The sequence below is a fragment of the Zootoca vivipara genome, chromosome 12, assembly GCF_963506605.1.
Source record: "Zootoca vivipara chromosome 12, rZooViv1.1, whole genome shotgun sequence".
Lineage (NCBI taxonomy): Eukaryota > Metazoa > Chordata > Lepidosauria > Squamata > Lacertidae > Zootoca > Zootoca vivipara.
Window position 1 is genome coordinate 13,577,167 of NC_083287.1, and position 24,770 is coordinate 13,601,936.

At 44.0% G+C, this 24,770-nt stretch overlaps 2 protein-coding genes across 2 annotated transcripts in view; both read right to left on the minus strand.

Moving 5' to 3' along the window:
* The window catches only part of LOC118091932 (collagen alpha-6(VI) chain), a 61,696-nt gene extending 53,026 nt beyond the window's left edge, over positions 1-8,670 (minus strand). Inside the window, 5 exon segments of the mRNA XM_035129537.2 lie at positions 2,305-2,865; positions 5,049-5,099; positions 5,102-5,662; positions 7,380-7,991; positions 8,655-8,670. Of these exon segments, the coding sequence (XP_034985428.2) occupies positions 2,305-2,865; positions 5,049-5,099; positions 5,102-5,662; positions 7,380-7,991; positions 8,655-8,670 (1,801 nt within the window).
* Positions 8,671-22,282: 13,612 nt separating this feature from the next.
* The window catches only part of LOC118091883 (collagen alpha-6(VI) chain), a 94,996-nt gene continuing 92,508 nt past the window's right edge, over positions 22,283-24,770 (minus strand). The window contains exons 40-41 of the mRNA XM_060281053.1: positions 24,366-24,488; positions 22,283-22,934 (exon numbers count right to left, since the gene is read on the minus strand). Of these exons, the coding sequence (XP_060137036.1) occupies positions 22,765-22,934; positions 24,366-24,488 (293 nt within the window). The 3' untranslated portion in view covers positions 22,283-22,764. The remainder of the gene's footprint in view (positions 22,935-24,365; positions 24,489-24,770) is intronic.

Genomic DNA, 24,770 nt, shown 5'->3' on the forward strand with positions numbered 1-24,770 from the left:
ATCGGAAGTCGCTTCTACGCATGTCCGGAAGTGCATAGAAGCAACTTCCGGCGCTGCGGACATTTTGGAAATGGGCAGAGCGGCACCGGAAGTCGCTTCTTTGCATGTCCAGAAGTGCGTAGAAGCAACTTCTGGTGCCGCGGCCATTTTGGAAATGGGCAGAGCGGCATCAGAAGTTGCTTCTACGTATGTCCGGAAGTTGCGTAGAAGCGACTTCCGGTGCCGCACCGCTGCTGGTCCCGGATTTTTCAATCCGGAACTTGGCAGCTATGATTGGCACTGCCCATAAGAAATCCAGCAGACTTAATTTAAACTTACAATAAGTAATAGTAATAGTAAGTCTAAACCGTAAGACAAAGCATACTATGTACAGAATACCACACCAGAAGGAAAAGAAATGGAAAGAGAAAGTGAAACCCAGGGTCCTTCTGGCCCTACTTTTATAGTCAGCATGACAGTGACAGAAAGAGATCAGAGAACCAGTTTAACCCAGCTATACTCAGCTTTTCTGAAGGTATAACCCAAACATCAGAAACCTTTGGCTTGTTTCTTTCACACGGAGAAGCTTCCAGAACCCTTTTGAATTAAGTAGAATAGGAAAGATCTCTACACACCAGATCAATACTCACTGCACTAAGAAATGCAAACTGACAGTTGTGAGGACAAAACAAGGGCCAGAGAATGACCTTTTGGATGAAAGGTGTCATATAAATGCAATAATGAATACAAATAAAATAAAGCAAATACAAAAAGGCAGTTCAGATAGGAAGGTGAGCTGACAAGGATCTTAAAAGCTCAGACAAAATACACTTGAAGGTCCCACCAATATCTTCTACAAGAAAGGACAAGAGAGTACCCATACCCTCTGCACTGGAGTTCCCAATCTAATCAAGGTAAAGGTAAAGGATCCCTGGACAGTTAAGTCCAGTCAAAGGTGACTGTGGCTTGTGGCACTCACCTCGCTTTCAGGCCGAGGGAGCCGGCATTTGTCCACAGGCAGCTTTCGAGGTCATGTGGCCAGCATGACTAAACCGCTTCTGACGCAATGGGACACCATGATGGAAACCAGAATGCACAGAAATACCGTTTACCTGTGTGACCTGGCCAAGGGCTGGAGACTGATATGCTCCCTGCCATCGCCTCCCCTCCCTGTTCGCTCTTAAGGAGCGAATTTTGCCAACCATTCAGCACTGATGGGGAGGCGTATCCACAGGGAATTCAAACTCCAGCGTGGCAGAGAGGCCGTCCTCTCACGCCACTCAGCGGATCTCCTGCCCACCTCTCCCTCTTTTTCTGCTTTGATGTGTTACAAGCTTGCTATGGACTAATCGCTGGGCGCCATATTGTTGGGACCAGGCAGGATTTTTTCCCCGCTTGGCAAATTGGCTCCGCCATTTGGTTGTCGCCTACTTTGTAGCAATAGGCACAACTTTGTGAGGTTAGGCATCGGGCAAGCCTTTGTTTATATGGAGGGGAGGTTGTAGCCTCTGCTTGCCCCTCTTCATTAAGGATATCCTATTAAAGGGATCTGGGAGTGTGGGGTTCTGTCCGATGGCCAGATATGAGCAAGGACCATGCCATTACCCCAACGGGGGGTGCTCCTATTTGATGTAAGTCTCAGGGCTCCTCCTATCGGTGGTTTGCCCTTAGTTGGACTCCCAGCAGATGGGCGGGAGTCGAGATATAGTCTGGCTTCACCCAATGCCTAAGCCAAACCTCTCACATCTGTAACCAATAAAGTTGTGGCCTATTTGAACCCATAAACCAAAATCTGATTGTCTGTGTGTTTTATTTACCCACTAGGTCACGGGGCCTTGGCATGCAATTGAATCCTATCTTTAACAAGAATAATTTTACACTCCACCTAAAGCCTGGGCACCCATCATTTTCCTTCTTTTTTAAAGCAGAAACAGAATTAAACTCTCTCTGGTTCACCTGAAAATCTATCCATATAGATCTATCCCATTAATGTCTTATGGGACTGTTTTGGATCTTTTCCCTGAAGCATTTCCCCCTAGCAATTTATTGTATTTCTCCAAATCTCAGGGTTCTTTCAAGTATGCTAGTATCACATAAGCATGAGTGCTGCCATTTGGGCTATTTAAGAGCAGACATTCTCCCCTGAAGTTTAAAAGTAAAATTATATATATATATATATTATTATTTTATTTTTTTATTTTTTTTATTTTTTAATATTTTTATTTTTTATTATTTTAAAATAAATAAAAAAAATAAAAAAATAAAAATAAAAAATAAAAAAAAAATAAAAAAATAAAAGTAAAATTATACGGTGATTCTTCTTACCTTCTACAGCACAGATCTCTCGGACAACTTCATTCTTTATATGCTTCAGAGAGGCAAAATCGTTGACAGAATAAGCTCTGTCCTTTGACTCTGCGATCTCATAAATCTGTGACTCATTAGTGTGTCTGACACCGATGGCATAAATGTTGACCATTTCATTCCTCAACCTCTTGGCAGGTCCCTCAACATGGTCCTCTGATTTCCGGTCAGTTAGCACTATCAGATGGCAGGGAACATTTCGGGAGTGTTGACCTTGTGACCTTCTTAGCAAGGGTTGGATGAATGCCAAAGCTGCTCCCGTGCGAGGCCTGCCACCTATTTGACGGATGTTATCAATGGCTTTCAGTATATCACTTGCTTTACCATATTCCTCCAGTCCGAATTCCAGCTCGTTCATTTCTGCATACTGCACAACTCCAAAGCGAACTTTATTCGGTCCTATCGGGAAAAATCTGACCACTTCTTTCAAAAACAACTTCAGATCCACAAAGTCGAAATAATCGAGGTTCGAGGAACCATCGATGAGAAAATAAATATCGGCTTCTTCTGTATCCACACAGCCTGTGGGGAGGAGAATTTTGGTGATGCATTTAATAATTCAAACAATGAATTTATCCTGCGTGGGGGTTTGTTTGTTTGTTTGCAGAAGTGCATTTAACTAAAGACTGCTTCATACATTATTTTATTTAATGTAAGACTACTGCAATGCACTCTACGTGGGGCTACCTTTGAAGGTGACCCAATTAATTCAGAATGCGGCAGCCAGACTGGTATCTGGGAGTGGCCGCCAAGACCATATAACACCGGTCCTGAAAGACCTACATTGGCTCCCCAGTACATTTCCTAGCACAATTCAAAGTGTTCGTGCTGACCTTTATAACCTTAGGCCTAAGTTAAAGGGTTTCCACGCGCAACCTCTGCTAATGAGATCAGTGTGATGGGAATTTTCTTGGGTTCAGGCCAGCTTCCTCCTTATCACCCTGCTCCCATCCTGCCTTGATAACCATTTGAAGCAGCCAGAAGCTTCTGTGAGTTTTGTGGGAGAACACAACCTCAGCAGGCCCCGTGGATCCCTCCGCAGCTCTCTGAATCGGGCCAACAAAATGTTAGCAAGTGATAGTAAGAAACCATATTTCCCCCAATCCCCCACATTTGTAAATGGAAGGAGAGAGTCATTCTTATCAGAACATGCATTCCTGTCCAGATGGCTCTCTTCCTAGTCATATTGAGATCATCCAAAAGTTATCATATTCCAGGATTTAATCTCACAACGATGTCTGTGGATCCTCAGGATGTAGTGGCAGGCCTTTGGAGAAGTGCCATAGCTCAGGGATATGTGTGCAGAAGGTCTCAGGATCAACCCCCAGCATCTCTAGGTCAGGATGAGGAAGGCTTCTGGCTGAAACTCTGGAGAGCCATTGCCAGTCGGCTGAACTTCCCAGAAACGAGAGACTGGTTCCAGAGTCCGTGACAGACAGAAACAAGAGGAAGATCTGCAAAGGTGCTGCAAAACTAGTCAAATGTTGTATCTAGAGCTCTTTTTCCGAGAGAGATGGGAAGCAGGGCTCAAACCATCAGCTCTGGTATGACCTTACCTTCCAAGTTCCGGACTGCAGAATCTGGGACCGGCAGCCATTTGACACCGGAAGTTGCGTCGATGTAACTTCCGGTGTCGCTTTGCCCTTCTATGGGCACCCAAAATGGCTGCGGCCGGCTTCAAAAATCGCTTGTGCGCATGTCAGGAAGTGCTCCAACGCAACTTCCGGTGACGCTCCGCCCATCTATGGGCACCAAAATGGCCGCCGCCAACATCGGAAGTGACGTCTATGCACTTCCGGACATGCGTACATGCGGCTTTTGAAGCTGACGGCGGCCATTTTTGGTGCCCATAGAAGGGCAAATCGGAAAGAAAGAAAATGGCCACTGGCAGGAGAAAATAATGGAGAAAAACGGGAGACGAAGTGATACGGGGGACCACTCGGAAAAGGTAAGTAAAAAAGGGGTTTTCCCGGGGAAAACGGGAGACTTGGCAGCTATGGGTATGACAGGCCAACTCCTTCAGGCCTCCTTTCCCTCAGGGAGCAGCCATTCCATCAGGCTGCCTCAGTGGGAGAGAGAGGAAGAAGGCCTCATTCCACTAGCTTTGCTGAAAGCCAGGCACTTCCTATCCCTAAATTGGGCAAAGAAACGGTCACTATAAAAACAACTGTTCAAGAATTGATGCTTGAATTTTGGTTCCCCCCCTACTTCACTCCCTGTCCCTTTCCCCTTCTGTGACCTTTTTATTTCAGATTGCAAAGGACAGACTCGTTTAATTGACTGGATGTAAACCATCCTGGGAGCCTTTTTGGCTGAAGAGCAGGACACAAATGCTCTACATAAATAATAATATAACAGATTATGCTATTTTCCCTTTTCGGCTTTTTCCAAGGGAGAGCATGGTGTTGTTGTCTGGCTTCCTGCTTTCCAGTCTGCTATTGTCACATTTTTTTAAGAGCCAGATGAGTCTTCTGCAACACCTCTGGAGATGTTCTTCTCGCTTTTGCTGAGGAACTAGAGCAGGCATCCCCAAACTGCAGCCCTCCAGATGTTTTGGCCTAAAACTCCCATGATCCCTAGCTAAGAGGACCAATGGTCGGGGAAGATGGGAATTGTTGTCCGAAACATCTGGAGGGCCAAAGTTTGGGGATGCCTGAACTAGAGCATTGTAACTCTCTTGAAACAGCGTTAAGTTGACAAGTTACCTCTTTTAAGCAGTTCTGCTCTTTTGTTGTCCATGTAGAGCTTTCGTTGACCTGATTCACCACCTTCTTATGAAAAACGAGAGCCTGGCGTGGCAAGTGGGGAAATGTTTTCAGGTGGGTTACATATTGTTGTGGCGGGTACGCAGCTATCTGGGTTAACTGAGTGACATCAGCCCTTTCAACGCCAATTGCAAAGACAGTCACGCCTGCTCTCCTGAGAACGGTTGCGGCATTGCCCACCCCGTCTTCTGAAGGCCTGTGAGTGATCAGGATGGCTATTTGTTCCACGCCCTGGGTCTTCCTGCTTCCGGAACTTTCAGTGAAAACTTTCTCCCTTGTGAAATTCATGGCCGAGCCAATGTTGGCCTTCCCTGCCTTGGGAGAAAGACTTTGTATGCGCTGCAGAACATTAGTCTTATCCATTTCCATCCGCAGTAAAAATATCACCTCGGGTTTGGCGCTGAACGTCACCAAGCCAACCTTTATGCATTTCTCCTTCACGTCCAGAGAAGACACCAGCTTTCCCAAAAATATTTGAATCTTCTCAAATTTGTTTTGCGAAGGACCTGCATCCACTATGAATACCACGTCGGCGACTGCATCGTCATCGCAAGCTGCAGTGGGAAGGAAATGCAAGATTAATCATTGACTATTGCTTGGCTATTCTGAGCCAGTGAAACTGCCTTCACAATGGCACAGCCATGCTCAACCGTCCCAAGGGATCTGTTCTCCACTGCAAGCCGGGGATGAGGAATTTTGGACTCTCCAGATGTCCTACCACCACTAGCCAAATTCTGTGCGATTGCCATAAAACTTAGGGAACAAGCTGTGCTATCATAATGATAAAGGCCTTAAATGTTAATTTTAGGTTATATTTTTAGTGACTAAGTTATAATTAATATATTTTTAATTGTTGCTATATCTGTATTGTCCCTGAATTGAAAATTCAAATACCTGTATATCCCTATCTTGCTTTATGACTTCCTTGATATTGTATGTGGGCTGGAACTGGTCTGTGACTGAAATGATAATTTCATTCAATTTCCCACCATCCCTGACCTTCACCCAAGCTTCCTGTGACTGATGAGAACTTGAGCCCAGCAACATCTGAGAAGCCAAAGCTTCCCCACCCTGGATCTAGACCCAAGAAGATTTGTACAACGGGGTGGGAATGTTTTCATGAACAAGCATAAGCTACTGAATTGCAGAGGTGCTGAGCTGATTTGAATGAGCTGTCCTTTGATTTTCTACACTGTGGTTTTCCAGTTGTAAGGCATGATTGCCATATACAATAGATGGGTTTTTTTCTTTATTTCCTTTAATATATTTATAACTGAGCAGGCCTGAACTTGGAGAGTTCAATAATTCATAACTTTGTCAAACATCTTGCTTGTGCCTCGCTACCCCTATTAACTGGCAACCGTTGTTATAATTTCTTGCAACAATGAAATGGCAGGAATGGAAAGGTCGGACTCATAGGGGTGCCATAGGAAGACCATAAAATTGTCAATCTTTTTAAAGGAAACCACCCAAATTGTTAAACTTTTTTGGGGAACAAACCCAAATTCTTGAGCTTTTGGGGGGAAACCTAACCCCCCCCAAATAGGGACACGGGTGGCGCTGGGTTAAACATGGGTTAAACCACAGAGCCTAGGGCTTGCTGATCAGAAGGTCGGCGGTTTGAATCCCCGTGACGGGGTGAGCTCCCATTGCTCGGTCCCTGATCCTGCCAACTAGCAGTTCAAAAGCACGTCAAAGTGCAAGTAGGAAGGTAAACAGCGTTTCTGTGCACTGCTCTGGTTCGCCAGAAGCGGCTTAGTCATGCTGGCCACATGACCCGGAAGCTGTACGCCGGCTCCCTCAGCCAGTAAAGCGAGATGAGCGTCGCAACCTCAGAGTCTTCCACAACTGGACCTAATGGTCAGGGGTCCCTTTACCTTTACCTTTAACCCAAAAATAGTGATTTGAAGCTTTTGAAGCTGTTCCCGCTGAGTTTTCCATCGCGTTGCCATACACCCAGGTTTCCTCTGCCATTTCGTCGGCGAAATCCCCCCCGACGCCATTTTTACACCCGAAAACCAGGACATGTCAGGAATTTTCCTGTTGTATGGCAAGCCTACTAACACAGAGTTGAACCCTACCCTCCCACCCATCAGCTGACATAATGAGTGACATCAGCTAGTGGGCAGGTGGGAGTGGTTTGGGGAATATGGCATCAAGTGTGTTTTGAGTAAGACCTCCAGCCATATTTGGGACAGACCAGTGTTAAACTTTTTTTTTTCTAGCACTGCCGCCCTCTTCCTTCTAAATCTATTTTCAACAGCACCTTACCTTCTATAACTGTCCCGTTATTTACTTTGTCCTCAGCTCTCTTGTTTGTTAGATCTGGGTGGTTGTTGCTACCTATGCGAATGGCATCTACGATTCCGGAAATGTTCTGAGAAAATAAAACGAGTTCTTCTGTTCTGGGGAAAAAGAAGCTAAATGGTTTTGTGGCCATCTGAATTAGTTCATCGTAGGAAGCATCCTCCAAGCCCAGTGCAAGGACCTTCACTCCTGCTTTCTGCAACAACTGGGCACTTTCTTCTACATCATCACCAGATGGTTGAGACGTCATCACAACCAAAATCTTGGACCGGTCCCTTTCAGGGGTTGGCTTCCCGTAATAGGTCTCGTGAATCTTCCGGAGAGCAGTGCCAGTTTTCAAGGGCCCGCCTCTGAACACAACTTTGTTTTTGATATGGTTCAACATTGGAATCTTCCCTTTATAGGTATCCAGTTGGAATTCATTGTATACTCGATCGTTATACTGGGCAAGTGCAACACGATACTCATTAGGACCTAGCGGTAAACCATCGATGGCTTTGCTAATAAACGTTTTGACATGGTGTGAAGACGTATTGCTGCTAGCAACCAAAAAAACAATATCAGCAGGCTGCGGGGCTAGAAAGGAAGAAAGGAAAGGAGTAAGATTAAGGAATCAAGACTTAATCTTCAGGTATTCATTTCTTACAGAGAGTGAGGAAATAGTACAATAACCAAGGTGGAATGGCTCACATGAAGACTTTACCATGACTGCTTGAAGTGATATCGCAGTGCTTTAAATGTATGGCTGAATGGCCTCACTCCAGGTATGTTTTATTGGTTGGGTGTTCCAAAGATCTCCTGTACCTCCCATAACTCTATCCAGGACAATTAACATGTGCTAGGGGCACATCTGGACGTATGAAAACTGTGCCTGGTGTTTTGCTCAATTATACAAATATACTAAGGACACGGGTGGCGCTGTGGGTTAAACCACAGAGCCTAGGGCTTGCTGATCAGAAGGTCGGCGGTTCAAATACAGCGGGAAGGTAAACGGCGTTTCCGTGTGCTGCCTTGGTTCGCCAGAAGTGGCTTTGTCATGCTGGCCACATGACCTGGAAGCTATACGCTGGCTCCCTCAGCCAATTACATGAGATGAGCCCCGCAACCCCAGAGTTGGTCACGACTGGACCTAATGGTCAGGGGCCCCTTTACCTTACAAAAACAGTATACTATTTGAGATATTCTGGTTTTCCAAAGGAGCAAGCATGACCATTTTAAAACAAGAAAACAGTGCCGTACCTGGTATATGACCCATCGACGTCTGAGCCTCGGTAACGATGAAGACAAATACCAAAAACATCTTCATATTTTGTGCAAGTTGTCAAGTGTTTGCTACGGAGGGGGAAACAGACAGTCTCATGCATTGGTTCATCATGGGGTTAATTCAAAATAGTAACATGGAAGATCTTGACTGGAGATAGGAAAATAATCCCCTTTGAATCTGCTGTCCGGAGTGACTATTTCATCTTCCTTTATGGCATTTACATATGCCCCTATGTAAGTCAATGCAGGACAGAACCACACATTATGAATGCCTCTGGTTGCTATTGAAAGCATAGCCACACATCTCATCCTCTCTGCCAATAGCACCTAGAAGCCAAAACACCTTCATTTTACAAGTTTCTGCCAGATCTCACAGGAGAGCTCCCAAGACCACTTCTTTTATCGGCGATTAATTTAGATAAAAAGCTACTCTTTGGTTCTAATCTTCACAGTCAATAAGGCACTTGTTGTTAACATCTGTCTGTCTCGAGAGACAATGGAGTGTGCCCCTGGGGGTGAAGTCAAACCACTGCATTAGGAGCCTCCCCGGGGCGCAAGCCTGGGCAGTGTGTATGGAGGTCCTGGTCTGCCCAGATGACAAGTACAAAACGCATCACAAAGCAGATGACCTCATAATACAAGGCTTGGGAACCGAGCCTTATGAGCAATGGTTGAAGGAGCTGGGTATGTTTAGGCTGGAAAAGAGGAGACTGAGAGGAGATATGATAGCCATCTTCAAATATCTCAAGGGCTGTCACATGGAAGATGGAGCAAGCTTGTTTTCACCTGCTCCATAGGGTGGGACCCCAACCAATGGCTTCAAGTTACAAGAAAGGATATTCTGACTGGACATCAAGAAGAACTTTATGGCGGTAAGAGCAGTTTGACAGTGGAGCGGTCTCCCTCGGGAGGTGGTGAACTCTCCTTCCTTGGAGATTTTTAAGCAGAGGTTGGGTGGCCATCTGTCATGGGTGCTTTAGTTGAGATTCCAGTATTTCAGGGGATTGGACTACTAAATGACCCTTGAGGTCCCTTCCAACTCTACAATTCTATAATTCTATGGTACACGACCACTTCAAGGACAGTCGCTAATGAGAATTAGAGTCACTATTCCACTGTGGATTCTTCAATGTATAACAAACATAGTTTATGCAGAATGATGAAGCGAGCAGAAGGTCTTAGAAGTCTAGATAGAATTACAGTAGTATGAAGTGTATGATTCTGTCTCTATTACTCTTAGTTTTTCCGGAGCAATGGAATGCTCAGAACATTTGAGCAACAAAAGATGTGGTAATGTCTGAAAAACCTATATTTGTTTTTCAGTGCTGTTAATGAGATTTGCCATCTTACAGGGCCTCATTTTTCTGTACTTTTTGTGAATTTAAGTTCTGCTTTAAAGCAGATGGTTTGGCATGACTTTAATTTGCTTTGCTTATGGTATTAAGCGCCACGAGCCAAGCTATGTTCTTGGACATCCTGGACTGCATTTTGGAGAATGAGGTTACATTAGTGACTTGAGGTAAAGTATAAGCAAGAGAGACAGTGATAAATGTTCCTTGCTTTTGTCTTCCTCTGAACATTTCCAAAACGTATTCTCAATCCTTATTTTTCATTATACAGTGGTACCTCTACTTACGAATAACTCTACTTACGAATGTTTCTACTTACGAATGGAGCTCCGTCTGCCATCTTGGATGCGGTTTAGATTGGATTTTTTTCTACTTATGAATTTTTAGATAGGGTTGCTTCTACTTACGAATTTTTTCTCCCAATGCATTCCTATGGGATTTGACTTACAATTTTTTTCGACTTACAAATGTGTGTTTGGAACGCATTAAATTCGTAAGTAGAGGTACCACTGTACAGTGGAAGTCCAGTATTAGCAGGGCAGGCAAGTAGGATGCAAGCCACAAATGGCAAACATGAGCTTCAGACAGAGGAGGTCTGTAGAAAAGTCATACTGTGTATATTTTATTAAGTTTCCACATTTTTTAAATATACAATCAAAACCCAATTTCTTCTTTTCTCTTCTTTTTGTTGACTTCCCACCCTGTTTTCCATGGAGTTGTTGTTTCTCCTCTTCTGCATCTCCCTATCTTCTATCTATTAAATCATAACCATGATAATACAATCCAGTTACTTCTATTGCTCATAGCTCAAATCCTGCTCGTGAGTTCATCATACTATAATATTTCTTTATTTCTTTTATTTTTTATGATTTTCAATTGTATACATTCCAATAATTTTACAATCATTTTAACATTTCAAAACTCAAATTCCTTCCCCCTCTTTCTGTGGTTCCTTACATTTACTTTTATATTTACTGCTTATTCCAAATTACAGTAGCTTAATTTACTCATTTATTCATCTACTTTAAATATATACTCTTATAAAACTGCAGGCTATTACAATAATCCTGCCAATGTTCTTATCTGTTTACAGTTGTGTTTTGTTTTGTTTTTGTAAATATTCAATAAACCATTTCCATTCTTTTATAAGAAGTTTGTTATCTTGATTTCTTATTTTTTTCCAGTAAGTTTCGCCATTTCTGCATATTCCATAAGTTTTTGTATCCATTCTTCTTTCGCTGGGACTTCTTCTTTCCCTTTTGGGGCAAGTAACATTCTTGCCACTGTAGTTGCATACGTGAATAAATTTCTATATAGTTTGGGTAGTTCTGTCCCCATAATTCCCAATTCTGGCTTCTCTTCAGATCGTATAAATCTTTCACCCATTTACTATAATATTTCTTGAAGTAGTCTGAAAAAGGCATCTATTCTTCCATAAAGAATAATGCTGAAATCTCTTAATTTTGCTGTTAATGTTGCCAGTAGTTCTGCATTGTTAATTATCTTACTCATCCATACTTCTTTGGTGGGGACTTCTGCCGTCCATTCCATTTCTGTGCATAAAGAATCCTAGCCGCTGTTGTTACACACATAAACAACTTTAACATTTCTACCCCTATACTGTAATCCCTAATAACACTCTCCTCACCTGTGATTCCCAGCAAGCGGTATTCAGAGGCATACTGTCTCTTGGCAGTATATGTAAAACAGAGCCATCATACCCCTCCATAGCTGCCAAGTCTCCCGTATTCCCCAGGAAACCCCCGTTTTTCCAGCTGTCCCCAGCCGAAAAAAATGGATTTTTTTGTTTTTCCCCGGTTTATTCTGGCGCGGCGGCCATTTTGGAACTGGGCGGAGCATGCTCAGAAGCGACTTTTGATGCTGCTTTGCCCAGTTCCAAAATGGCTGCAGCGTGACTTCTGATGCGGCGGCCATTTTTGAACAGGGCAGAGCAGCATCAAAAGTAGCTTCTGAGCATGCTCCGCCCAGTTCCAAAATGGCGGCAGCGCTACTTCCGGTCTGCTACTTCCGGTCCAGTCCCTTATTTCTCAGGCTGGAACTTGGCAGCTATGTACCCCTCCAAGTGTCCCTAGTTTCCAGGGACAGTCCTGGATTTACAGAAGCTGTCCTGGTTTCTGATTTAATCCTGGAATGTCCTGCTTTTCCTTAGGACATCCCTATTTTCATCGGAGAAATGTTGGAGGATATGGAATAGGAGGTCTCTATTTTTCAGCCGGAACTCCGGCACCTCTCAGGTGGGAGTCATTGTCATTATAAAAGAACAAGGGAGGCATTCGTGGTGAGTTCTGGTACCTCTTTTTCTGCAAAAAAATAGGACTGGATGTCCCTGTTTTCATCAGAGAAATGTTGGAGGGTATGCAGTTTGCTTCAGATCTTCCATACCAACACAAGAATGGTGGGGGGAGTGAGCTAGCAAGGACACAAGGTCTCCTCCTCACAAAATAAAAAATGTCTTGGAAAGGCATGCTGTTCTCTTAAATCCTTGAATAAGGTGCCATTGGTTGAGCAATGCACTAATTGTTCTTTCAAGAGAATCCTCTCTGGCCTGCGATAACAGTTTTTGAATGAAGCAACTACACTAAAAGAAAACATCACCATTTACTGGTCAACAACATCATAATGCAATCCTTTGTTTGAACTAGACAACCACACAAATTATTTGTTCATCAAGATTTTCTGTTTTGCTTTATTATTCTCATTGCACAGTTGTCCTTTCAGCACGTCCCTGAAAACTTTCTGTATTGTCTCACACAATCTTCAAGTCCTGAGGCAGTGAAATACTGGCCCAGGCCACTTGTCACTATATTTAAGCATCCAATTTTGAATAGTTACTCCTTTAGCCTCTTCTGGCTGAGCACACAGACGTTCATTCATTTTGTAATGCAAGGCCTGGTCAAAAGGCTGTTTTGCTGCTGCCTGAGGCTTTCCGCCATTGTTTAACATCACGTGATGACAGTAATAGCATACTGCTGGTATGTTCCCATCAGTGATCATCAAGTGTTAATAGAAAGCAAATGGAGAAATGCTGTCTGCTCGATATGGCAAAGTTCTCCCCAGACATTTGTTGAACAACTGTATTATCAAAGGTTTTCATTCATCCCAACAGGTGGCTTTCAATTATTTGCATATGGATCAGTATTGCTAGAATGGCTTTGTTAGATGCTGGAAGAACATCTTCCAAAGTTCTTTTCCTTCCTGTTTATAGTCACACTGAGTTCAGTCTCAACTTCATTCGATGTAGGACTCCTCTTCAAATTGTTACACTTTGCACTGGAAGAAATATTTGCTTTCCATCCTGTGTCTATTGAAAGACAACAAACTTGCCTGATGAAAACTGAACAAAAGGACTAGGAACAAGATCTTTTGGGATAAGAACTGCAATTTCCCCCCTCCCCTCTCCAAATACTTTAAGCTTCCGTTAGCAACTGTGATCCCAATGTGACCAACTGTCATGGGGTATACTGCATCCAGCAGCAGGGAGAGTTTAAGTACTTAGATCTAGCTGTGCAAGTCTAACTTGACACATTTCGGCATTTGTCTTGTCCTGCCCCTTTGCAGGTAAACCTAATCCAGACATATATTCAGTGTAGATCTTTATTATCTACAGCTTTCAACATCTAAGTCCTTGTTATATTTCAAAACCACATGGATAAAGACCATTAGGCCCAGATTCCCTTGGTTAACTTTCCAAACTTTGATCCTAAGTGTAGCATAAGCACAAGTTTCATACATCTGCAAACCCTTCCCTGAACTGAAAGCGTCTTCATAATGTATATGCAAGAATACAAATTTCTTATAGACACCTTGGATTCCAGTACTTGTCAAACTGGCAGCTGGGCTTTTCCAACACAGACAGACAACCAATGGATGACTTCAGACATCACACAAGTCTGGAGTCACCTCCAGATGTTGTTAGACTCCAGTCCCCATTAGCCCCAGGAAGCATGACCAGAGGTCAGGGATGATGGGATTTGTAGTCCAGCAGAGGACCACATGTTGACTACATGAGCAACCTGAGCCTTATCCTGGACATCCGTCTTTCCCACCCAGCATGCAGCCAAGAAAAACAGTTGGGGGAATTTTGTTTCCCCTTTCTGGAGAATTTATATACTAATATATTTCCTCGCACACAAGGGTAAGATTTACAGAATGACCCAATGACCCAAGAGGGTGCATACTTCTCAGACATCTGGGGAATAGTTCAACATATCTTTCTAACTGGTCACAAGATGTTCACATAGCAGGGACAATCCATTTTCTGAATATTTGGTTTCTGGAGATGGGTTGGCCCACGAGATTTGTGGCTATCTCCACAAAGGAGCAGGATAAAATAGGCATCTTCTGACGGAAACCCAGTAAAAGCAAAAAGCATGCATACAAGTGCCATTTGTCTGGGCTTTGTGAAGCGTGAAGCACATCTCTTTAAGCAACTGCCCTGATGTGAAACAGAGCGGGTCTACGCATGCAAAAACGCTTAGCTCACACTGACAGGTACAACAAATATTGCCAGCTTCACTTTGTGTATGTTTTGGCTTGGGTCCTTGGATATTTTAAATTTCTCGTCCCACCTTATGCTGCAGTCTCCTGGCACCTCTTCCAAAAAACCTTCTCAATGGGACTCTTTTGAACAATGTGGGATGGAATATAATCCAGAACTGGTCTTGGAATCTGAGATAAGTTCACTTAAGGACATTACTCAGGAGCCCATCCACCCCCTACCATTTTGAAAGGCCTTTTTTTTCCAGAGGAATGCAGGTAGGTGGAAGGAATAGGAAACTTTCCTCGCATGAACTTCCTTAAGGACCCAAGCTAGAATGCATTTGACTTTAAACACACACATGCGCACGCACACACACACACACACACACACCGCCACATTGCAGTCACAACTGGAAAAAGATTTGCTTTGGTTCCCAGAGTTTTCTTTAGTTCTTAAACCACTAAGTGTTGGTGATGTTTTAAATGGGACTTGTTAGAAAAAAATGTTCAATCATTTTCTGGCCATGTTGCTCTAACTTGGGGGTGGGGGTGGGAAGATGATGGGAGTAGAAAGAGTTCGGCTTTTCTGTTGACTTGCACATATAATATCGACATTTTAATTGAAGGATAAGTAGGATATATTATTTGATAGGACACAAGTCAATGCACATGTGACCTAGCAAGTATGTATTTACCCATTGTCAATTGGGAAAGCTTTGCAAGTTGTCCTATAAATGTATCTATATGATATATTTGGGGTGGGGAGAGAAAGAGAAAGAGAAAGGGAGAGTATAAAAGCAGAGTCACTCACGTGGCAAAATTCAAGCAATCCTGCTCTACTCTGTTGCCCAGATTGGATTTCCTAAATGATCAAGCAAAGGAGGGGACCCTCCTTGTCCTATTCAGCACCAAAGACAGTTGCTGCTACTTACCAAGAGAAAAAAGGAGGTGCTTCTCAGGTCAAAACCCATTCAGAGGATCTCAGGAGCAGTGGAAGCCTCTGTAGAAACGATTTGCCGCAAAAGGCTCTTCCACATTGAAATGGGGTGCATTCTCCAGAGCATCTTCTCCCAAGATGACCTTTCCTGGTCTTTTCGTCCCTGCTACCTAACCTTTCCCTTCTCCAGCATGTCTTCTTTGCTGATTCCACCACAAGAGAGGAGAAGAGTGAGCCTGCCTTTGCCCCGGGAGAATCTCTTACTAACCTGATTTGCTCTTTGGGAATCAAGCCAGTCCTATAAATTTCTTAGCCAGCAGCGGTAGAAGATGGTTCTGGCGTTTGTGTAGATTGTGTAGCGTTGGGGCATGAAGGGTAAATCAGCATTCTAACCTAACTCCTCCAGGTCCGAGGCTCCCCGCCCCCTCCCCAGTACTGTTTTGGCTGGCAAAGCCATGCCCATTGGCAATGGCTCTGCAAGGACAATTTGGAGATGTATCTGAACTGCTGGTGAACCTTTCCTTGGTTGCCGCTAAGAGGCCGGAGTTCCAGTGGGATGATCCATCAAGTGATTTTCCTGGCCTCACTTGTCCACCGTTCTTGGCCGAAGAACACGGGGGAAATTAGCTGAATAGTTTCTACCTGGTTCTGTCCAGGAGCGGTTTGGGGGCTTGTCTGGGGGTGGGGGCAGGATGTATAAAATATGATACATCCCTCTGGGGCTTACTGGAAAATGAACACTATGCCCAGGTATTGACTTTCATCGTCGTCATAATTCTAACAGTATTTCTTGCCATTTCCAGCTATAATAGTGAGAATGTGCCATTCTAAAAGGAGGTTTTGCATCACACTGTGTGACTACCAGCATCCTGCAGTGGGACCAGCAGCCAAAGCAGGGATGGGGAGCATGCGACCTTCCATCAACTCCAATTCCCATCAACCTCAGCCAGCATAAGCCCATGATCAGGTATGATGAGAGTCATAGCTCAACATCTGAAGGGCTGTTCCCAGCCCTGTTACAAAAGTTGGGTGCTACCCCCACCCCACTTTCTGCGCCAGCTGCAGCAAGATTCCAGGGGGTCCAAGGTCTGTGTTCCTTCAGAGACATGGCAGAGACTGTTGTAGCTTTAATTAGAATGGTTTATTCACCTGTTTACACCTTCAGTCTCCATGGAGGTAGTCCAGACCTTACAACATGGTCATTTCAAGAGGGGCTTGTTCCCCACAGCAGTGGAGCTGGAGTCCGAGGCATCTTTACCAACCAGCCTTCAGCCAGCCTGCCCAAGATGGATGACAACCTTTCTTCTTCCTTCCTCTTCCCAGAACACCTTGCTAAAAAACTTCTCTTTTCCTGTCTCCTCACTCCCAGTAACCTTGAAAACCTTCCAAACCCCCCAGTCTCTGTGTTTTGTGTTGTTTCCCTCCCAGACCGTGGCAGTGAGAGTGCTGAATCCTAACCACTAGACCACCAGGGAGCCCCCAGTCTCTGTTCACAACTCAGGGCAAGGGGGTGGGGAGGACAGTTCTCTTGTATTGTCAATGGCCCTAGCTTGGCCTGGCCGTTCTGCCCAGAAGTTCCTCTACAGCTTGCATTTCTCCCTTCACATCTCAAGCCATCCAAATCCTACCATTTGTTCATTTCTGGGGTTTAGGGGGGTCCCCCCCAAACAATCTATAACACCAACAACCAGTACCAACCCGGGGTGGGGGTATATTTAGGGCAACAGCCTGGGGAACTGGGCTCAAGAGATACATATAATAATAATAATAATAATAATAATAATAATAATAATAATAATAATAATTTATTATTTATACCCCGCCCATCTGGCTGGGTTTCCCCAGCCACTCTGGGCGGCTTACAACAGAAACATTAAAATACACTAATTTCTTAAACATTAAAAGCCTTCCTAAACAGGGCTGCCTTCAGATGTCTTCTAAAAATCTGCTAGCTGTTTTCCTTTTTGACATCTGATGGGAGGGCGTTACACAGGGCAGGCGCCACCACCGAGAAGGCCCTCTGCCTGGTTCCCTGCAACTTGGCTTCTCGCAATGAGGGAACCGCAAGAAGGCCCTCGGAGCTGGACCTCAGTGTCCGGGCAGAACGATGGGGGTGGAGATGCTCCTTTAGCCATGGGCTAACTAAACAACAACAACAACAACAACAACTTATTACTTATACCCTGCTCATCTGGTCGGGCCTCCCCAGCCACTCTGGGAGGCTCCCGACACAATATTAAAACCACAATAAAACACCAAACATTAAAAACTTCCCTAAACAGGGCTGCCTTCATAGGTCTTCTAAAAGTCAGATAGTTATTTATTTCCTTGACATCTGATGGGAGGGTGTTCCACAGGGTGGGCGCCACTACCGAGAAGGCCCTCTGCCTGGTTCCCTGTAGCTTCACTTCTTGCTGTGAGGGAACCTCTAGAAGGCCCTCGGTGCTGGATCTCAGTGTCTGGGCTGAATGATGGGGGTGGAGATGCTCCTTCAGGTATACTGGGCTGAGGCTGTTTAGTGCTTTAAAGGTCAGCACCAACACCTTGTATTGTGCTCGGAAACGTACTGGGAGCCAACATAGGTTTTTCAGGACCGGTGTTATGTGGTCTTGGCGGCCGCTCCCAGTCACCAGTCTAGCTGCCGCATTCTGGATTGTTTGTAGTTTCCGGATCACATTCAAAGGTAGCCCCACGTAGAGCTCATTGCTATAGTCCAAGCAGGAGATAACCAGGGCATGCACCACTCTGGCAAGACAGTCTGTAGGCAGGTAGGGGCTCAGCCATCATACCAGATGGAGCTACTCACCTACACAATAGATGAAACAAATATTGGCCACACTGACCTGTGCTGTATTAACACTAGAAGATTAAGATGGTGGGTGTGGTGATTGTAACCTGATCCTGCCATCTCTAAATCGTGCACGCCAATCAGGCATCAAAAAGCCATTCAAAATATGATGATCAAATGTATTTCCATGCCTTCCATGCCTGAGCAGCCATGGCTTTCCCCACAGAATCCTAGGATCTGTAGTTTGTTAAGGGTGCTGAGAGGTTCTCCCAGATCAGGGGTCCAGCCCCCGGACGGTCCAGGAATCAGCATGTTTTTACATGAGCAGAATGTGTCCTTTTATTTAAAATGCATCTCTGGGTTATTTGTGGGGCCTGCCTGGTGTTTTTACATGAGCAGAATGTGTCCCTTTATTTAAAATGCATCTCTGGGTTATTTGTGGGCCTGCCTGGTGTTTTTACATGAGCAGACTGTGTCCCTTTACAGTGGAACCTCGGTTTATGAACACCTCGGTTTACGAATTTCCGGTTTACGAACGCCGCGGACCCATCTGGAACAGATTAATTCACTTTCCATTACTTCCAATGGGAAAGTTCGCTTCAGTTTATGAACGCTTCAGTTTATGAACAGACTTCCGGAACCAATTACACCCATGCTTCGGGTTAAGTACGCTTCAGGTTGAGTACTCCACGGACCCGTCTGGAACGGATTAATCCACTTTCCATTACTTTCAATGGGAGAGTTCGCTTCAGTTTATGAACACTTCAGTTTAAGTACTCCGCGGACCGTCTGGAACAGATTAATCTACTTTCCATTACTTTCAATGGGAAAGTTCGCTTCAGTTTATGAATGCTTCAGTTTATGGACAGACTTCCGGAACCAATTGTGTTCATAAACCGAGGTACCACTGTATTTAAAATGCATCTCTGGGTTATTTGTGGGGCCTGCCTGGTGTTTTTACATGAGCAGAATGTGTCCTTTTATTTAAAATGCATCTCTGGGTTATTTATGGGGCATAGGAATTTGTTCATCTTTTTTTCCAAAATATAGTCTGCCCCCCCCCAAGGTCTGAGGGACAGTGGACCAGCCCCCTGCTGAAAAAGTTTGCTGACCCCTGTCCCAGATCAACACCTCTCAGGATTCCAGGGAAAGAGGGATTGATTCTGATACCGCTCTGGTGATTGTAGCTCTGTGGCAGGAATAACACCTGCTAACACCTCTTGGCACCCTGAACAAACTACAGCTCCCAGGATTCTTTGGGAGAAGACTTCATTGTTTAAAGCGGTATGCTGCCATTTTAAATGTATAATGCAGACAGGTTTGGTTTCAATGGGATTTATGCAGCCCAGCTGAGTGTTGGACTGCAGCCATGGTTCACGACATGCTTTTTGCTTGACTGGGGTATGTTTATTTTATTTTATTTTGTTCCGGGCGTCTGTAAGATATAGCATATGGAAAAGCCATTTTGGATCCTTTTGAGAAACCCAATAGCTAGGCTTCTATACACTCCAGACAGTTAGATTTATGAGCTTAAAGGAGCATAAAGAAGAATATGAAAAAATGCAGGAATGTAGCATGCTGTAAAATTCTTTATAGGCATCCACTAGAAATGCTTTGCAGAGTTCGCTCATGGCTTCTCCATCAACACTTTCTGTGTTTATTTGTACTACTAATATCAAATTCACTCAGACAAGTTTCAATTTAAAGCAGGCTGAGTTCCGGCACTGTGACTCATGTCTACAGCCTCTTGCCCCTGAGTGGACTAATGGGAAAAGAAGGGATTGGGTGAGAAAGTGTCCTCATCAATTATTTTGCTCAATTTTAAACAAACCAATACCCCCATTTCCATTTTACTCAGCCACGCATTACAAGAGGACTCGAGGGACGAGGGTGGCACTGTGGTCTAAGCCACTGAGCTCTTGGGCTTGCCAATCAGAAGGTCGGCGGTTTGAATCCCCATGAAGGAGTGAGCTCCCGTTGCTCTATCCCAACTCCTGCCTACCTAGCAATTCGAAAGCATGCCAGTGCAAGTAGATAAATAGGTCCTGCTGTAGCAGGAACGTAAACGGCGTTTCTGTGCGCTCTGGTTTCCGTCATGGTGTCCCCTTGCAGCAGAAGTGGTTTAGTCATGCTGGCCACATGACCCAGAAAGCTGTCTGTGGACAAACGCTGGCTCCCTCGGCCTGAAAGCGAGATGAGTGCCACAAGCCACAGTCACCTTTGACTGGACTTAACCGTCCAGGGGTCCTTTACCTTTTTACCTTTACCTTTTGTGTGAGGTGATATTTAGGAATATACAACAACACAAAGGCATAAAGTTTTTAGATATGCTGTAAGCTGCCCAGAGTGGCTGGGGAAACCCAGCCAGAGGGGCGGGGTATGTAAGTAGGTAGGTAGGTATAAAAAGAATTTAAAAAAAGGTTTTTTAAAAAGGTTTACAATGTCCCCTAATGTCTCTAAGCTGTAAATAAGCAATAGAATCCTGCACCGAAAATTGCACTTTTTCAGCCTGTGCAAGTCTGACCCCTGTTCTGGTACTACCTTCTTCCAAAAGTCCAACTCTTGTGTCCAATTTCTTAGCCTCAGCTTTCACTTGGCTAACTTCTGCTTTTAAATTTACAAAGTCCTTTTGCAGATCTTCCAATTTTTCATTAATTTTATTTGTCTCCTTTTTTAATCAATCCAGTTTCTTCTTTCAGACCAGAAACTTCCTGCCTTATTTGTCCAGATTCTCTTTTCAAGCCAGCAATGTCATTTCTCATCTCACACAGGAGTTGCATTACAGATTCTTCAGCCCTTGAATCCTTTCTCAGCACTTAATCAGCATTTTAAAAGAAGTTTGGTTTTGGAGTTTTTAACAATGTTAAGCTGATTTGCTATTTTGGAGAAACTGTCATTTTTTCCCTTTGGAAATACATTTTTTCTTTACGTTAAAATTTTATCTAGTCCCCCTTTTTAATGAATTGCTGGTTTCCAAGGCAGTGAACACCATAGCTGCCAACCCTCCCCTTTTTTTGCGGGAAACTCCCTCCCACAGCTGTCAACTTTCCCCTTTTTTTTGGCTGGAAATTCCCTTATTCCAGCGCCGTTTCCCACTGCTATCCTGGATTGTTAGATATACCGTAGACTGTCCCCGGGACAGGTGAGGCTGCTGATCCCTTATTTTCAAATCCGAAAGTTGACAGCTATGGTGAACACAAATATTAAAACAGCAGCTAAACATCCCAAACAGCTAAAAAAATTAGAGAACCGTGCCCGTCTATTTCATTGAATGTATCTATTGGATTTTAACAATATTCAGCTAATACTAAGGTGTGTGGGGTGGCAATAAGTATGCTGCATTATATTGCTTTTTCATATAGTTTGTGTTGATTCTAAAACTGAAACTTCAGTGGTTTTTTTGGAAATAAATAACACACCATTAAAAAGGAAAATACAGTGGTACCTTGGTTTAAGAACAGCTTAGTTTATGAACAACTTGGATTAAGAATGCTGCAAACCCAGAAGTAGGTGTTTTGGTTTGTGAACTTTGCCTTGGAAGCAGAACATGTTGAGTGTTTTCCATTTGTAAATTGAGTCCCCCGCTGCTATGGGAAAGCACGCCTTGATTTAAGAACGCTTTGGTTTAAGAACAGACTTCCAGAACAGATTAAGTTCGTAAACCAAGGTACCACTATAACTTGCCAATGGAACCCTATAGCTCAGGCATCCCCAAACTTCGGCCCTCCAGATGTTTTGGACTACAATTCCCATCTTCCCCGGCCACTGGTCCTGTTAGCTAGGGATCATGGGAGTTGTAGGCCAAAACATCTGGAGGGCCGCAGTTTGGGGATGCCTGCTATAGCTGTTTATTCAGAAGAAAGTTCCATTGGGTTCAATGGAACATACTCCAAAATAAGTAAATTGCATATTTTATATGAAACAGCAATGTGGGCTTCATATTCATAATACGTTGTTATGGAGGAACTGCTTTTATTCAAATACATTGTGTTTATTTCAGACAACAACAAAAAAGCTGGACTAATAAGAATCAGTTGCATGAAACATTTATTACCACAATTTTGTAATTTTACACCTTGTGAAAAAACAGAACGGTTCTACTAGCCGTACCATTGTGTCAGTGGCAACCCAGAGCTCACTTTCAAATGTCTGAGGTATCGTTTGTCTCCTGTACAAGGTGCACATCTTGGTAATGAAATGATATCAAGTTTTAGTCTTCTTTTTTTTAAATGTCCTCAGCTACTTCCATAGTCAACGGAGAAATTACTTGAACCCCTACAGAGCTGTGCTATGAACTGATTATAGCAGAAAAAAACACAATACTTCTGGTGGACTAAATATGTCAAAATAAATTTGTTGTGTATTTAAGGTGCCACAAGAAACGTTGTTCTTATCAGATGCGAGCACCAAATTTTCTCTCTGCACCACAAAATTTAAGACCTCTTTCATTTGATCTTGGGTATTCGTATTTGGGTTTAATCCACCCCTTTAGTGGATCAGTAGACCCATTGTTCATGATTTGATGCATAAAGCTTCGCATTCTTCTCGAGTTTCAAATCTATTGGCATTTCCTCCGCAGCCACCATACCAGAACTGGGTGCAAATGTGCAGCTTTTTCTCAAAATACCACTTCAGCTTGTAATCGTCACACTCACCGTTGTCCATATCCACTATGCAAGCGTCTGGGGGGGGAGGGGGGAACAAAACAGACGGGTTCGCGGTTACCAATGTGAAAATGATGCATGTTCCTTTTACAAATATATCAGAGAATCATAGAAATGTAAAGTTGGAAGAGACCCCCAAGCCCCATGCAATGCAGGAATCTCTGTCAGTTTGCGTTTCTTAGTATAAAAGTATTGATGATGATGATGATGATGATAAACTTTTATTTGTATCCCGCCCGCCCCAGCCGAGACCGGGCTCAGGGCATCAAATATAAACATTGATATAAAATCAAGCATTTATTCATTTATTTATTTATTTATTTATTTATTTATACCCCGCCCATCTGGCTGGGTTTCCCAGCCACTCTGGGCGGCTTCCAACCGAATATTAAAAACAGTACAGCATTAAACATTAAAAACTTCCCTAAACAGGGCCGCCTTCAGTTGTCTTCTAAAAGTAAAATAGTTACTTATTGCCTTGACATCTGCTGGGAGGGCGTTCCACCGGGTGGGTGCCACTACCGAGAAGGCCCTCTGTCTGGTTCCCTGCAACTTGGCTTCTCGCAACGAGGGAACCGCCAGAAGGCCCTCGGTGCTGGACCTCAGTGTCCGGGCAGAATGATGGAGGTGGAGACGCTCCTTCAGGTATACTGGACCGAGGCCATTTAGGGCTTTAAAGGTCAGCACCAACACTTTGAATTGTGCTCGGAAATGTACTGGGAGCCAGTGTAGATCTCTCAGGACCAGTGTCATGTGGTCCCGGCAGCCACTCCCAGTCACTAGTCTAGCTGCCGCATTCTGGATTAATTGCAGTTTCGGGGTCACCTTCAAAGGTAGCCCCACGTACAGCGCATTGCAGTAGTCCAAGCGGGAGATAACCAGAGCATGCACCACTCTGGCGAGACAGTCTGCGGGCAGGTAGGGTCTCAGCCTGCGTACCAGATGGAGCTGGTAGACAGCCGCCCTGGACACAGAATTGACCTGTGCCTCCATGGACAGCTGTGAGTCCAAAATGACTCCCAGGCTGCGCACCTGGTCCTTCAGGGGCACAGTTACCCCATTCAGGACCAGGGAGTCCTCCACACCTGCCCGCCTCCAGTCCCCAAAAAACAGTACTTCTGTTTTTTTAAAATATTTTTATTAAGGTTTTTCAAAATACAACAAAGAAAAATAACACAATAACCACAATAACAGAAAAACAGAAAGAACATAACAAAAATAACACTACAAAAAAGAAAAACATAAGATCAAATTGATTGTTCCTTAATCCTTCACATTGTCTATAGGGACCCCCTCGGGTTTCCCTCCCTTTGGTCCTTTAGTAAATTTATAATTAGCAAGTTCTATATCATTTTAGTCACTTCATACATCTTATTTTTTAATTATCATCTCACATATTATAAATTTCCACAGTTCGTTAACAACTTAATTTCTATTCTAGTATATTACTTTGGCATATTTTTTGAGATCGTACTTCTGTTTTGTCAGGATTCAACCTCAATCCGTTAGCCACCATCAATCCTCCAACTGCCTCCAGGCTCTCACACAGGACCTTCACCTCCTTCACTGGTTCTGATTTAAAAGAAAGGTAGAGCTGGGTGTCATCTGCATACTGATGAAAACCCAGCCCAAACCCCCTGATGATCTCTCCCAGCGGCTTCATATAGATATTAAAAAGCATGGGGGAGAGAACGGAACCCTGAGGCACCCCACAAGTGAGTGCCTAGGGGTCTGAACACTCATCCCCCAACACCACTTTCTGAACACGGCCCAGGAGGAAGGCGCGGAACCACTGTATGACAGTGCCCCCAGCTCCCAGCCCCTCTAGACGGTCCAGAAGGATGTTATGGTCGA